General features: G+C 39.9%; 1 protein-coding gene and 1 long non-coding RNA gene across 2 annotated transcripts; both read left to right on the top strand.

Moving 5' to 3' along the window:
* The first annotated feature begins 1,105 nt into the window (after nucleotides 1-1,105).
* Nucleotides 1,106-4,024, top strand: LOC311034597. The gene is made up of 4 exons (XR_014599602.1): nucleotides 1,106-1,443; nucleotides 1,864-1,924; nucleotides 3,388-3,565; nucleotides 3,688-4,024. It is a non-coding gene; the product is annotated as an uncharacterized lncRNA (long non-coding RNA).
* Nucleotides 4,025-11,294: 7,270 nt separating this feature from the next.
* LOC311034989 (macrophage mannose receptor 1-like) lies at nucleotides 11,295-14,935 on the top strand. Its single transcript, XM_084043038.1, has 4 exons — nucleotides 11,295-11,731; nucleotides 12,879-13,262; nucleotides 13,708-13,975; nucleotides 14,627-14,935. Exons 1-4 carry the CDS (start codon nucleotides 11,427-11,429, stop codon nucleotides 14,840-14,842), a joined length of 1,173 nt encoding a protein of 390 aa, XP_083899164.1. The 5' UTR covers nucleotides 11,295-11,426; the 3' UTR covers nucleotides 14,843-14,935.
* Nucleotides 14,936-15,539: the final 604 nt, after the last annotated feature.

The raw sequence follows: 15,539 nt of genomic DNA on the forward strand, positions 1-15,539 counted from the left end.
ATTTCATATTGATTGTACCACATTTGCTAACCAACGTCCAAATATTGTTATTTTTAAAGCCTTATTATTGTCAATATAGACAATTCAGATATGTGTATAGTGAAACCGCCATTTAAATCTGGGAAAACATGAACAAATTAACAACACGGACCTAATTTCATGCCCCATTTAAAAAAAAAAACATAAATCATTAACTTTGACTTTTAGCAGGGCGGGAAATTGATACCATAGTGCACTTGGTGATACAAGCGCGGAATTTGGCACAGATGTCCTTCATATGACCCTAATTGATAATCAACCTCTGGCCACGCAAAAATCCTAAGATTTCAAGATGGCCACCACCAGTTTTCAAAATGGCTGCAACTGGGCCAACATTTTGGACTATATCACTTTGCTGGGGCTGTAAATCTTTGATTTCCCCATTATTTTAATGTAGGAGAATATATTCTGACAGTATTTCTACCAAATAAGATAAAAAAAATAATATTAGGTCCAATATGGCGGCATATTTTCCAATATGGCTGCCGATAAATTGCATAAATGTACATTCACATGAGCTTGTAGCACATGTATTTGTATTAATTACCATTCAATTTACCATCAATTTATAGCACATTTTAAAGTGATTTGGTAGCTTTTTAATGACCTAGGGCAACAGAATTTTCAATATGTTCACCAATAAATACAAAAACTTAGATACATATAGGGATATTTTCTCAAACAGGTGCTGACCTTTTTCTCTTTCCGTGGAAGGACAAAACTGTATGGCATCTGCTGAACACATGAAAGAAGCAAAGACCTGATGACTTTGATCCAATAGCTGATGCATTTTCATGAAGGGGGATCCATCTGAGGTTCTTCGACAGCTTTTTCAAGCCAAGTCATTAGGTCTGTCTCAATTCAGGGGTTGCAGCCTTCAAGTGCGGATTTTAAGGGCGATGACGTCACAGTGGCGCGCCAAGTGCTGTCCCATTTCGAAGACCCCTTCAAATCCACCCTTCGAATGTGCCCTACTTTCCCCCTTTTCCAAGCGTACACGCGATGTACGCTTCAAGCACTTCGGTGAACAGCCGAGTCCCACAATGCAACGCGAACTGAGCTGAGGGCTGGAAAATTTTCTGAGCGGCCGCCATCTTTTTGACCGCTATAAATTCTCGTCCATCTAAACTTCTAAAACTCTCTCTAACTTCTTTTTTGTGCCACGGAATTTACTTTTAAGATGTTTTAGGATAGCATTAAGTTGTTTAAACTTCATATATGTGGTGATACTATTTAAAAATAAGAATTCAGAGAACCGTCCCGTCGGGTCCTGGGGCGGCCAGTGAAACTCACGTAGCCGTCTAATGCAACCTGTTTTCGGCCTGACTCTTCCAAACATGCCGTTGCTCCCACGGTTGTCCGTGGAACGAACTTGGAGCCAGCCTGAACCAGCGGACCAAAGCTGTAAGTTTGAAAACCTTTTAAAAGTGTTGTTGTGTCACGGAATGTACTTTTAATATTTTTTAGGATAGTATGTAGTTGTTTAAACTTCATATATGTGGTACATGTATCGTGAACGAGCCTACTTTAACGTTAAACCGCGGCCAGCGGTGCTCCTTATACCCGAACACAGCCAGCTGTTTTCGGGGTAGTCCTTTTCAAATGCCCCCCCCCCGCCCCGAGATAGTCAGTGGTAAACATTACTGAGATTATACGGCTGGTGTAATTGTTGTGTTTAAGCATGATATGTAGTGGGTTGTATGTCACGAGTCCGACTAGTATTTGGTTTAAATTTTGTTAATGGTCAAATTCAGCTGTGGATTAACTGTGGTCGTTAGTAGCGTAAGAGCCCATTTTGAGTAATGTTTTTATTGCATTCAACAGTGGAGGAAGACCCCATTGATACTGGCCCCAGCCCCCAGTGCCCCGGAATTTAATTTCAAATGTAAGTACCGTGTGTGTGTGTGTGTGTGTGTGTGTGTGTGTGTGTGTGTGTGCGCGCAGTGGTGGGAAAAGTACTCAAACGTTTTACTTAAGTAAAAGTATCAATACTGCAATGTAGAAGTACTTTGTTACAAGTAAAAGTCCGGAATTAAAAATGTACTAAATGATCATATTTGAACTGGGGACCCCCCACCCTGACAGGCTCTTGGAATTGTAGGAGTAGAGGCATAACATTTTTTTTACTCGGTTCCACAGATAAATATTGTGAAAATAGCAGATCTACAAGCTTGTAGATCAGCTATTTTTTTTAATAGTATAGTTTATTTTCCTCTTTTTTTAAAAGGTCTTAAAAGTCTTAAAACTGTCACTTTACTGTCATCTGGGGACCCCCAAAAAGCATGCAGGTTGAGAACCACGGATTTAGACCCTGAAGTGTATGATCAGTGTTGCCAGCTTTTGTGAGAGAAATAAGCAACCAGGTCTCTGAAAACGGGTCTATGAAAAGCGACTATAGACCACATGAGCACTTTAAACCTATATACCTATTTGAAAATAGCCGATGCATCTTTGGGGTCCATTAGCTCTAGTCGTTAGAAGGAGTTGGAGAACTCCTTCTAACACTAGTATGGACCAGTCCAGAGCTAAGGGGTCCATGACATGAAAATATTTGAGAACCACTGCTGGTTTAAATAATAATAAAAAAAATGTGGAAGCAAGCCCAAATATACAACTACACTTTAGAAACAGGCCCAATATTTACAAGCAATAAACAAAAAAAGAAGCCCAAAGTCGCTTATAATAATCGTACATGGCAACACTGTATGATAATGATTTGCTGCAGTTCAACGGTGAAACAGACGACCTAAGCTCACAGCATGTCACAGATGCGACGTGTTGTGAGCTTTCAGATCTGCGATTTCAAGCAACACCCACAGCCATTCAAAAACATCAGAACGACCTACTATGGAATGCAGTTGGGTCTCTCACCCTCAGAAAGTTGTGTTAGCCTATTAATGTTGATGAGGACAGGAGACGATTGATTTTGAATAGCTAACGCTAGCTTTTAGGTTAACTGTATTATCCAGAGGGCCATGTAGGCTGACACAGTTGGACAGGACTGCACAGTGCGTGTTTGATGCACTATTTACATTGCTCGCTTTTAACTTATCTTATGTAAGCCAATTCTAGTCTCACCATTGTGGTTGAAACTTTCTCTCCCTCTTTTTCGTCTCATTCTGCTTTTCACTCTGGCAACTTTTTTTCTGTATTTGTTTTTACCTGGTGTTTGACCGAATACTGGTGGTTTTTACATTTTGAAAATGAACGAGGGGGTCCAAGGATGACGGGGAAAGGCTCTTCTGTGAGCCTGCCCTGCTCGAGTTTACAGATATGTTAACAGAACACAGTAGTACAGGGAAATGATGTGAAATTATTAGATGTTAATGTTTTGATTTTATTTTCAAGGCATTATTTTCACTGGCCCCACCGGGCAAGTGCTTGTTGCATTCTGCTGGTCCTGACCCCAGAGGATGAGGGGGAGAGGGTGTCTGAGGCAGTCAGTGGCGATCTGTGGCGGGAGCAGCTGACTGCGGAGGTGTCTGGCCTGGAGGAGGTGCCCATGGACCATGACTATTAAGTACAGGCAAGTAGAACAAATGTATATATCTACTGATTCCCATTTACTTAAAAATGTTTTGTATGTTTACCTTAGGAAACGTTTGTAATAGGTTTGCTATTCTTGCCTCTTTCTAAAACCATCCACAGTGACATGGCAGCCGTCTATTGGGTCAGCCTTGCAAACCCACCTGATGAACGATGCGGTGGACAGTGGACCACCCCAGATGATGCTCTACTTGCTACCTCGAGGACACCAGGGTCTTCATATGTTGCACCCCATCCGTTTCACTGTTCCTGGTTGAGAAGGTCTAACAACACTGACAGGGACTCCCTGTTTAGCCCAGAAAAAGACTGTGTACCCTCATCATTAGAAAATGTTAACATTGATAGTGTTTATATGAAATGTGTTTTTAATTAGAGTTTCACAGAAGGCACTTTACTGTAATGTTTCCCTGCATTTGAAATAAAATCAATTTGCACTGTTTGAATTGTGTTGGACTAATATGATCATATCATGTAGCTGGAATAATTAACATGTTTACTTAAGTAACATTTTGAGGTATTTGTACTTTACTTGAGTATTTCCAATTTCCAATACTTTCACTTCTACTCCACTACATCTCGGAGGCAAATATTGTACTTTTACTCCACTACATTTGATAGAGTTAATCTTGTTGATAATAATTTGTCAAGTGTCAGAAACCTGCTTGAAATGTCATCTCTGATATAATATGCTTCTATTTCTCCTATTCTACTTCTGTGCAAGGCCGCTGAGCTGGCTCTGTTTGAGATAACACTCTCTCCTTAGAGTCCCACTAACTTTGTTTTGCTCTGATGGGTTCAGCCTGGTATGTTAACCATAACACTAGGAGGTTAATCTTGGACTGTTTTCAGAACAATACATCTCGGTGTTCTTCTCTACGATAACCATTCTTTTCAGTGCCACACAGTGACCACTGACCACTGACCGGTCAGAGCTGTCACACCATCATCATCTACCATCCTCATCTTCATCATCTTCATGGCTGCCTGTATTAGAGTCTTCTTTCCTATGTTGCCGTTATGAAAGTGTCTGGCTCTGGTACTTTGTGTGGGTGATAAGGAAAAAAACAGCTCTATCAACATTTATTTTAAAACTTTAGTTACTAGTATACTTTGCAGATAAATTATGATATAATGAAACACACATTAACCACTTTAACACTATTTTAGACTATTTCAAAATAGCCGATCTACAAGCTCACAAGCTTGTAGATCGGCCATGTAACCGGCGGAGGAGAGAGGCGAATTAAGTGCCTTTTTCAACTCGTTGGATAGATTTTATGGTACGTTAAAATGTCAAACATCTGTGAGCATTTCAGAAAACCTTTACTTTTTGGATACGATGTGCAGAAAGAGGTAAGAAACATGTAAAGTGGAAAATGTGCGGACATTTTTCAACCAAACGGCAGAGATAAACGAGGAACCTCATCTCGGAGCTATACAGCGGAGGGTGAGGTTCCGATTGGAGCTAGTCGGACATCAGACCGTTATGACAAAACCAGAACATAATTAATTTAATGAATATTATAACAATAAAGAGCGAGGAATCAACCACGATAATAGCCTTATGAACAAATATGCTAGAGCAGTGGTTTGATTGATTGACTGACTGATTGAATTTTTTGTTGGGCAAAAGAATGTAAAACAATCCTTTTCATGTCAAGGATTCCCAAAATGATATGTATTTGGCCGCGGACCCCCATCTCCAGATATTTTGTTCCAGTGACCCCCAGAAGCAAAGATTTTAGTGACAAATGTTTGCTTAACAAAATATATATTCAAAGATTTGCACAAATTCAAAAATAGATCTACAAGCTCAAGCTATGAGCTTGTATATCTGCTATTTTTGAACCCATCAATGAACTAACCCATCAAAGTCACACAGTATAGGTTACGTCGGACATCGTACCGTTATGACAAAACCAGAACATAATTAATTGAATGAATATTATAACAATAAAGAGCGTGGAATCAACCACGATAACATGGCCTATGAACAAATAGGCTAGAGCAGTGGTTCTCAAACATTTTCATGTCAAGGACCCCCAAAATGATATGTATTTGGCCGCGGACCCCCATCTCAAAATATGTTGTTTAAGTGACCCCCAGAAGCAAAGATTTTAGTGACAAATGTTTGCTTAACAAATAATATTATTCAAAGATTTGCACAAATTCAAACAATAGCAGATCTACAAATAGCAGATCTGCAAGCTCAAGCTATGAGCTTGTATATCTGCTATTTTTGAATAGCCAAAGTATAAAAATGGTTAAAGTGGTTAAAATTATTGTGACGTCGCTATATTAATTAAATCGTTTTGTGGAAGACCCCCTGGAACCCCCGCAAGGACCCCTGGGGGTCCCCGGACCCCACTTTGAGAACCAATGGGCTACAGTTGTAAGTGGGTCTGTCAATCCCATCAAGTTCGTTCCGCAGACAACCGTGGGAGCAACGGGACATTTGGAAGAGTCAGGCCGAAAACAAGCTGCTTTCAACGGCTACATGAGTTTCACTGGTCGCCCCAGGACCCGACGTGACGGTTCTCTAAATTATTATTTTAAATAGTTTCATGATTAATTGACCACATATATTAAGTTTAGTCAACTTAATGCTATCCTAAAATATCTTAAAAGTAAATTCCGTACCACAAAAAAGAAGTTTTAAAGCTTTTTAGAAGTAAAAAAAAAATGTCGGAGAAACAACAGTGGTGGACGCTCGGCTTTTTCCGGGTTCACTCGACTCGACTCGGCGAAGTGCTGTCCCATTTCACAGGCAGAGTGTATGCCCTATGCGCCCTCCAGGGGGCAGTGCCCTACCCACCCTACCTAGGGTGTGCACTTGGAGGCTGCAACCCCTGAATTGAGACAGACCTTTTGTGTCTGGGTAGCTCAGTCGGTAGAGCTTTCACCTTCGGATCACATGGTCATGGGTTCGGTCAGGATCAGTGTATGAGTACGTAGGTACGGTGAGTGTGGCGCTCCACCTCAGCAATACCAGGGGGTCTATAAGACGTCAGTATCTGAGCTGCGAATCATGATGTGTCAGATGCTATCCTCTGCAGCTCTGCCTCAGATACTGACATTGTTGACCTAACAGTTTCACTTGTTCAAAGACTTGGCTTGAATTAGCTGTGGATTGCCTTTGGAAGGAGGGAAGGATCTCAGATGGATCCCTGTTCATGAAATTGCATCAGCTATTGAATCAAAGTCATCAGGTCTTTGCTTCTTTCATGCATTCAGGGGATGCCACAGTTTCGTCCTTCCATGGAAAGGGAAAAAGGTCAGCATGGCAGACAACTTCTCCAAATTAGGTTCAACACCTGTTGCAATAAATGATAAACATATGCAAGTCATTGAGGAGTTCATAGTACTCATGTACGATAGAACTTCATAGAAGTAGTTCCTACAAGGAAGTGAATGCAAGTGAAGTGCATTCCAAGCAGGACATATATGGGGCCAGTCACTATTGTGCAGTCCTGTTTGCCAAATTATGCCAGAAGCTGACACGATGTGGATGTAAAAAAGCATGTTCTGGACACTGCAAATGCTTTAAGTTTGGACTTATCTGCACACCCCTCTGTGGTTGCAGTTGCTAGTACACTGGCCTGTCACTTGCCCAGCCACCATTGTAATTGAGAATGTGTTTATAATTACTTATATCAAAACAAAAAGTAAGCGCTAAGCTTTACCAAGCTAATAAATCACTTTCAAATGTTCCATAAATGGATTCTGTGTATGGTAATTAATACAAATACATGTACTACAAGCTCATGTGGATAAACCATAAGCAGATGCACATTTCTGCAATTTATCGGCAGCCATATTGGAAAACATGCCGCCATATTGGAACCTAATGTTATTTTTTATCGTACTGGGTAGAAATACCTCCAGAACATATTCTCATATATTAAAATAAGCCCCAGCAAAGTGATATAGTCCAAAACATTTGCCCAGTTGCAGCCATTTTGAAAACTGGTGGTGGCCATCTTGAAATCTTAGGATTTTTGCGTGGCCAGAGGTTGATTATCAATTAGGGTCATGTGAAGGACATCTGTGCCAAATTTCGCGCTTGTATCACCAAGTGCACTATCGTGTATTGAAAACGGCAATTTCCCACCCTGCTATTTCAAAATTGTCTGTGTGTGTGTGTGTGTGCGTGTGTGCGTATATGTGTGTGTGTGTGTGTGTGTGTGCGTGTGCGTGTGCGTGTGCGTGTGCGTGCGTGCGTGTGCGTGCGTGCGTGTGCGTGCGTGTGTGTGGAGGTAATTTGCCTACATTGACTTTGTCCTGACAGAAACCTGACCTTGCCTAGACGGTCTTTAGTAGTAATGTAAAGTATACATGATTTCTGTGAACATTCACACTACACCAGTATCAGACTTACATTAGTTTATGTCCAAAAGTATTGTATTTACACGTTTTGAAACAATTTGTATTATTGAAGTACAACAATACATGGCAAACTGAGGTACTCAATTTATTATATGAAAATAATGGAGCTGGGAACGTTTCCTTTGGTCCACCCATTCCGGGGACATGTGAGCCATGTCCAGTGAAGGCACAGTCAAATTGCATCCGCTGACCATCGTGGGGGTATGGGATTTTCTTTATATGCAAGTATGTGGAGAGGTAATTTGCCTACATTGACTTTGTCCTAACCTTACCTAACCATTGAAAGTCTTTTTTTATGTTCAGCCTCACCTAGGTAGACACAATGAACACCTGTTCTTTCTTTTTGAAATGTATTTGAATAGGCTCTATGCACAGCAGCCTTATTATTACGGGTCCATTTGGTTCCGTTTGTACACTCTCAGAGTTACACACCCATAAGGGGCCATTTGGAAGCCCATGAGGGTCCCTGGACCCCAACTTTAGACCCACTGGTGTAGCAGAGTGTTTCCAGTGAGCCAACATGCACACAATATCAGCAACCCTGACTCTGTTTGACCAGAATGGAACAGAGCCTTCATTAGTATCATTGGTAACACCTGTGAATGTCTTCATAATATGGCTGCTGTGAATAGAGCCTATTGTTTGGGGAAATGCTCTGTCTGAGTCCTGCTTTAGTTGGCCAACCAGGTCACACTGAGCATTATTTTTTCTTTCTTTATTTTATTTTTCCAGTATTGTAACTGCATTTTGTCCTGTTATTTTGTCCTGAATGTTGATATTTTGTCAATAAAAATATATAATAATAATTCCAAGGGGAACATTTTATTAGAGGTCACATACTGCATGGACACAGTGGAGAAAAGCATGGCTCCTTTCTCATGAATATTGCATTTCAAATAAAGCCAAAGAAGTACATTTCAAGCTGCTACACAACATTTATCCAACAGTATAATTTCTAAATTTGCAGACGTTGATAGTTCATGTTCATTTTGTGCTCAAGACATAGAAACGGTTCGCCATTTATTTTTTTATCTCCCGTAAATCTGATTTAGAAACCCAATCTTTTAATCCTGTGAATTTGCTTTATTCTTTTACTCTGAATGATATAATTTGTTATTACTGTAATCCGGAAAATACTTGAATTAATTTATATTTTTGTGCTGAAATATGTGCTGGAAAAAACATACCTAACTACCTAACTTCACACACTTCAATTTGGAATTTAAACAGCTCCTCTAATCCTCTCTAATCCTAGTAAATAACAAAACAAGAAAGAAAATGACTTGAAGTCATATTCTACCAGGTGCTGTGTGTGTGTGTGTGTGTGTGTGTGTGTGTTTGTTTTCATAGACCTGATTACTTGTTTTTCGGAATGCTTATTTCTCTCGCCAAACCTGGCAACATAATTTGCGACGCGAAACGCTAATAATGTTTTTTATATAAGTGGTGGCAACATTTTTAGACACCACACAGGTCTTCCCAACAATAGCGAAGATTGAAGTCAGTGTGAACATGGCCAAATAATAACTTAATAGCCAAACTAGGTCTAATGAAGCACGCTAGCATTTAGGCTAACTGTGTTAGCCTGAGGCTGCAGTACAACTTGCACTGTCTGCTCTGCAACTGTTGCAGTGTGAATGAGGGGAGCGGAGAGCGGAGGGCTGTTACTGTGGGGGGCGGGCCGTCTCCCCATTCGTGTGGCCATTGGCTTCAAGGAGTGAAGGACAGCCAGGACAGCCAATGACGCAAATGTGTCGAAAATATGTCTATTGCAAATCTGTAATATGTCGACCTCTGCTCTGACGATTCTTAGACTCAGGCGCTCTTCGAGCACCTGGTAAAAAGAAAGAAAAACTGTTACAATTGTATGACTCAGTTTTCCCCGAATCCTATACTTTATGTTATTGTTATATTATATTGTTGTTTGTTTTTGTTGCTGATTTATTACCTGAATTTGAACTATAATATTGTCATTTAAAATAATAATTATAGCAATGAAGTATGAATTCATACATTTTGTATTATACCAGCCTTATTCAATTTACTATTTTGCCATGTAGTGTGAGACCAGAATAAATGGCGTGAACCCTAGGCAAGGTAAGTCTATTTGTATAGCAAATTTCAACAAGACATTTACCTAACTTCACCCACTTCAATTTGTAATTTAAACAGCTCCTCTAATCCTCTCTAATCCTAGTAAATAACAAACAAAACAAAAGAACTGTATTTGTATGTATGACTCAGTTTTCCCCGAATCCTATACTTACAGTAATATTATTGTTACATTGTATTGTTATTGGGGTTTTTTTCTGTACTGTATTGTTCGTATCTTTCATGTTATGTGCTGGTTTATTACCTGGATTATTTGTACTATAAGATTGTCATTTAAAATAATTATAATAGCAATGAGGTATGAATTTATACATTTTGTATTATACCAGCCTTATTCAATTTACTATTTTGCCATGTAGTGTGAGATCAGAATAAATGGCGTGAACCCGAGGCAAGGTAAGTCTATTTGTATAGCAAATTTCAACAAGACAAGACAAGTGCTTTACATAAAACATTAAGCATTGAGTCATTAAGACAAAGGGCATTATACACATTATATAAGGACATTTGAACACAATACAACATAACTTGAAACAAAAAATAAGCTAATACAATTATAGTTCTGCAGGAAGAAATGACTAAAACACCTCAGTTAAAGGGTGTTTAACTGAGGAGTGCAATGGAAAACTATTTGGTGCAACCAAGTAACTACCTAGGATACACGGTAAACATCAAACTTAGTGTCTCTCTAAACCAGTGCTCTAAACCAGTGCTTCTCAACGACCAGGGGGTCCTCAGCAAAATGAGGAACAGTTTAATTTCACTTTTATTAGGAGTTAGCAGAATGTTATGTGTAAGAATGACTATTCAAAAATCAGGGGTCGGCAACCTTTTTGACACGATAGTCAGTATGCCATATCATCAAAATATTATATTTCCAACAGACTGACCGTCATCTTACATAACTTTTTTTTTCTTCTTTTGAAATATTTTCTTTCACATCAGGACATTGTAAATGTAATGATCATTTGACTCGACCTAATGACCTACGTTTCAATATAGCAATGCATTGATTTTCTAAAAGAAAATACTCCAGTACTGTATCTTCTATACTTTGACTCAAGTACTGGGGTTGAGTAGGCTACTTTGTACAACACTGGTGTCCAGGTAGGCTACACGTAGGTGGGCGTGTCCAGCTAAGTGGCTGTCATAAGAACAGAGTGACATCCTGCTCCTCGTCAGACAAACCCACCACATCTTTATCATGCTCTGTGACTGTGAGTCCTGCTTTAGTTGGCCAACCAGGTCACACTGAGCACTTGGCTACAGAGTGGACGTTATAACAGAACTGGACTCTGCCCCCGCATTTTTCTCTACTTGAACTGAAGAAACAACTTGTGAAAATGATGGAGAGGGGACCATCTAAGACCCCCCTGTCCCTCCTCATCATCATCATCATCATCATTGCCGCTATTCATTTGGAGGCGTTTGAGCAAACGAAAACATTTCACTATGTGGGCGAGGAGAAAAACTGGAGAGAGGCGCGAAAGTACTGCATGAAGAATTACCATGACCTGGCTTCTGTTAGCGTTGAGGAAATAGACCAGCGGGACGATTTTAGGAACATCAAAGCCAGCGATGACGACGCGTGGATCGGTCTGTACAGAGACCCCAAGAACATCTTTGTCTGGAGGTGGACAGGAGGAAGGTTAGTCGCTGTCTTCTTCTTCTTGAAAGTGGTTCCCCATTAAGACCTGGAACTGTCTCATTTTTAGATTTGAGCTAAAAAGCCATATTTTACACTTTTGGCTATTCAAAAATAGCAGATATACAAGCTCATAGCGCGGCACCGAGTGCCGCGCTACGAGCTTGTAGATCTGCTATTTGTGAAAATGTGTGCAAATCTTTGAATACATATGTTTTTTATAGTGAATATCTTTAACTCAAATCTTTGCTTCTGGGGGTCCCTGGAACAAAATATTTTGATGGGGGTCCGCGGCCAAATACATATCATTTTGGGGGTCCTTGACATGAAAAAGATTGAGCACCACTGATATAGAAACATAGGTTTTTCAGAAAAAAAACTATGTTGGGATTTAGGAGACATGTAGAATCGGCTTAATCAGGTCTCAATGGGTTAACCACTTTCAACCTGGCATCCCAATTTTGGGCATGTCATGTCAGGTAAAGCTCAGGTCCCAAATTTTCCAAATGTTTCAAAAATGTAGAATAATATAATATCGAGCCTAAGTGGTTAAAGCCAGTTATTCCATATTCATATATCATGAAAAAACTCCATTACAAGTAGAAGTCCGGAATTAAAAATTGACTTGAGTAAAAGTACAAAGGTATATTGGCATAAAAATGTACTTAAAGTACCAAAAGTAAAAGTACACATTATGCAGAGTGTCCCATTTCACAAAGAAATATTTTGAAAATGGCAGATCTACAAGCTATTTTCAAATGGCCAAAATATATGTAGGGCTGAAGAGGTTAATGTATGTTTTATACATATATATAAATAATAATCAAATTCTACAAAGTAACTAGTAACTTCAAGTTTTCAAATAATTGTAGTGGAGTAAAATTATAATATTTGTCTGTGAGATGCAGTGGAGTAATTACACAGACACTACTGAATGTACTTATGTAATTCAGCATTTTAACCCATTAAGACCTAGAACGCATCTGTGTCACTTTAGATTTCTTTGGCTATGCCGCGCTATGAGCTTGTAGATCTGCTATTTTTGAAAAATCGTGAAAAAAAATGTTTTCGTTTTTTTTTTTTTAAACTGTTTTTTTTAAGAATCGCCTCAGGTCTTGAGCTTGATTGTTGATTGTTTTATTTTCCACAGCGGAGACGCTTCAAGTGACACAAACTGGGCAACGGGAGAGCCTGAAATGACGAACTGTACCCGTTTGAAAGGTCGATTGTGGTACAGTGTTAAGTGTTCTACGGCATTTCACTTCTACTGCTCTGACGAGGACAATGTTGAATATGTAAAAAGAAAGATGTCCTGGCTTGATGCCCAGGAGAGCTGTGCCAAAAGGTCCATGGTCTTAGCCACTGTCACACTGAGCAACCATAAAGAATTCGCTCGATCTGGCTGGATTGGACTGCATTTACCCCCTAAAAAACACATCTGGAAGTGGACCGCAAAGGACTCAGACTACAGGAATTGGGCTGAGGGACAGCCGACCCACGACGACTGTGGCTTCTTTTCCTTTCCCACTAACAGGTGCAGTGGTGGAAAGTAACTAAGTGCATTTACTCAAGTACTGTACTTAAGTACAATTTTGAGGTATTTGTACTTTACTTGAGTATTTCCAATTTCCAATACTTTTACTTCTACTCCACTACATCTCAGAGGCAAATATTGTACTTTTACTCCACTACATTTATTTGAAAACTTTAGTTAATAGTTACTTTTCAGAAATAAACTATAATATAATGAAACATACATTAACCTCTTTAGCCCTATTTTATACATAGGCTATTTTCAAATATTTAGTACTTTTACTTTTGGTACTTTAAGTACATTTTGATGCCAATACTTCTGTACTTTTACTCAAGTCAATTTTTAATTTTGGATTTGTACTTGTAACAGAGTATCTTTATATTGCAGTATTGGTACTTTTACTTAAGTAAAAAATAATTTGAGTACTTTTTCCACCACTGAACAGGTGGCAGAGCACCCGTTGCTCTCTTCGTCTTCCGTTCGTCTGTGAGAACAACCCTGTCCGCGACCCCGACCTGGTCCTCCTGGTGACAGAGAACAAGACGTGGGAGCAGGCTTTGGAGCACTGCAGGGACATCGGCGCCGACTCCTCCTCCAGCCAACCTGATGATGATGACCATTACGGAGACCACCAGTATGACCTGGCGAGCCTGCAGTCCAAGGACGACCACCGCCACGCCAGGGACAGGATCCAGGAGGCCACGACCAATGAGGTTTGAGGATTTGGCTGCATCGAGATGTCACGTTGTATAAGTTGTCGCCTCGTTCGTACCAAGTGTTGATTTTGACAGCAATTCTTTTTTTTTGTTTTAGTCGTAATCTTTTGAATCAAATTCCATTTAGTTTTAGTCATATTTTAGTCATCTGAAATGTTTTAGTTTTTGTCTATTTTTAATCGACTAAATATCACAAGATTTTAGTCGACTAAATCTACAGTTGATTTAGTCGACTAAAATGTATTTTTGCCGGTGCCTTGTTGGCGTCGTAATGGCTGATCTTACACTTGGTCGCATGCTGAAAATAGCCGATCTAAAAAGCTTGTAGATCTGCTATTTTCAGTGCGCAGCCAAACATAAAATGTCTTGTCTTTTAGTTCTACTGGATCTCTTCTACACTAGTCACTCCCTAACATTTTAGTCTAGTTTTTATTTGTTGCCGAAATTGTCAATATATTTAGTCTTAGTTTTAGTCATCGTAGCTTAGTTTGTATTTAGTTTTCGTCAGTGAAAAAAGGTACTCGACAAGCATTTTTTGACATAGTTTTAGTCGACGAAATCAACGCTGGCTGAGTCCTAATTAAATCAAAGTAAACACTCGAGGGAAGATTGTTTTACCTCCGTTGCTCTCCATGTTGTCGTCCCCAGGTGTGGACAGCTCTGCGTTTCCTGGCGGGGGAGTGGCTCTGGGTGGACGGCCAACCGCAGCGGTACGAGAACCTGCCGCTCTGTCCGGCCTGGGGGCGGCACTGTGGGACCCTGCCCAAAGAAGACCTCACAGCCCAGTGGCAGATCAGGGACTGCATGGAGAGAAGGAACTTCCTCTGCATGAAAACCCCAGCAAAACAGTCAGAGGGCTGGTAGCCGCGTGGCTGGTAGCGCGTGTTTGAGATTAGTGGTCATTTATATGAAGAACATGACTACAGTACTATGCAGATGTTATTTAGATATACTGTACATATGACACCTATGATCTGAATCAGGGGGTGGGCAGCCAACCTTAGGCACGGGGGGGCAACATTGGCACAGGGGAGGATGATCACTGGCACAAGTGTGTGAGAGAGAAAATAAAATATAACAAATATATATATATATAGTCAATTAACCCATTAAGACCTGGAACTGTCTCATTTTTAGATTTGAGCTAAAAAGCATTATTTTACTCTTTGGGCTATTCAAAAATAGCAGATATACAAGCTCATAGCGCGGCACCGAGTGCCGCGCTATGAGCTTGTATATCTGCTATTTATGAAAAATCGTGAAAATGTGTGCAAATCTTTGAATATATATATTTTTAAAGCGAACATTTTTAACTCAAATCTTTGCTTCTGGGGGGTCCCTGGAACAACATATTTTGATGGGGGTCCGCGGCCAAATACATATCATTTTGGGGGTCCTTGACATGAAAAAAGTTTGAGCACCACTGATATAGAAACATACGTTTTTCAGAATACCGTTGAGATTTAGGAGACATGTAGAATCGGCTTCAGGTCTCAATGGTTAAAACTGTATACAAATGACATCCTGCACATAATTCTACATTCATAAAAACTCTGACTTC

The sequence above is a fragment of the Gymnoscopelus microlampas genome, assembly GCF_963454915.1.
Source record: "Gymnoscopelus microlampas genome assembly, chromosome: 19".
In the NCBI taxonomy this organism is placed as follows: domain Eukaryota; kingdom Metazoa; phylum Chordata; class Actinopteri; order Myctophiformes; family Myctophidae; genus Gymnoscopelus; species Gymnoscopelus microlampas.

Coding starts and splice junctions, on each gene's coding strand:
- LOC311034989 (XM_084043038.1), top strand. CDS start 11,427: ATGATGGAGAGGGGACCATCTAAGACCCCCCTGTCCCTCCTCATCATC. Junction 13,263..13,707: donor TTTTCCTTTCCCACTAACAG/GTGCAGTGGTGG, acceptor ACCACTGAACAG/GTGGCAGAGCACCCGTTGCT. Junction 13,976..14,626: donor AGGAGGCCACGACCAATGAG/GTTTGAGGATTT, acceptor TGTCGTCCCCAG/GTGTGGACAGCTCTGCGTTT.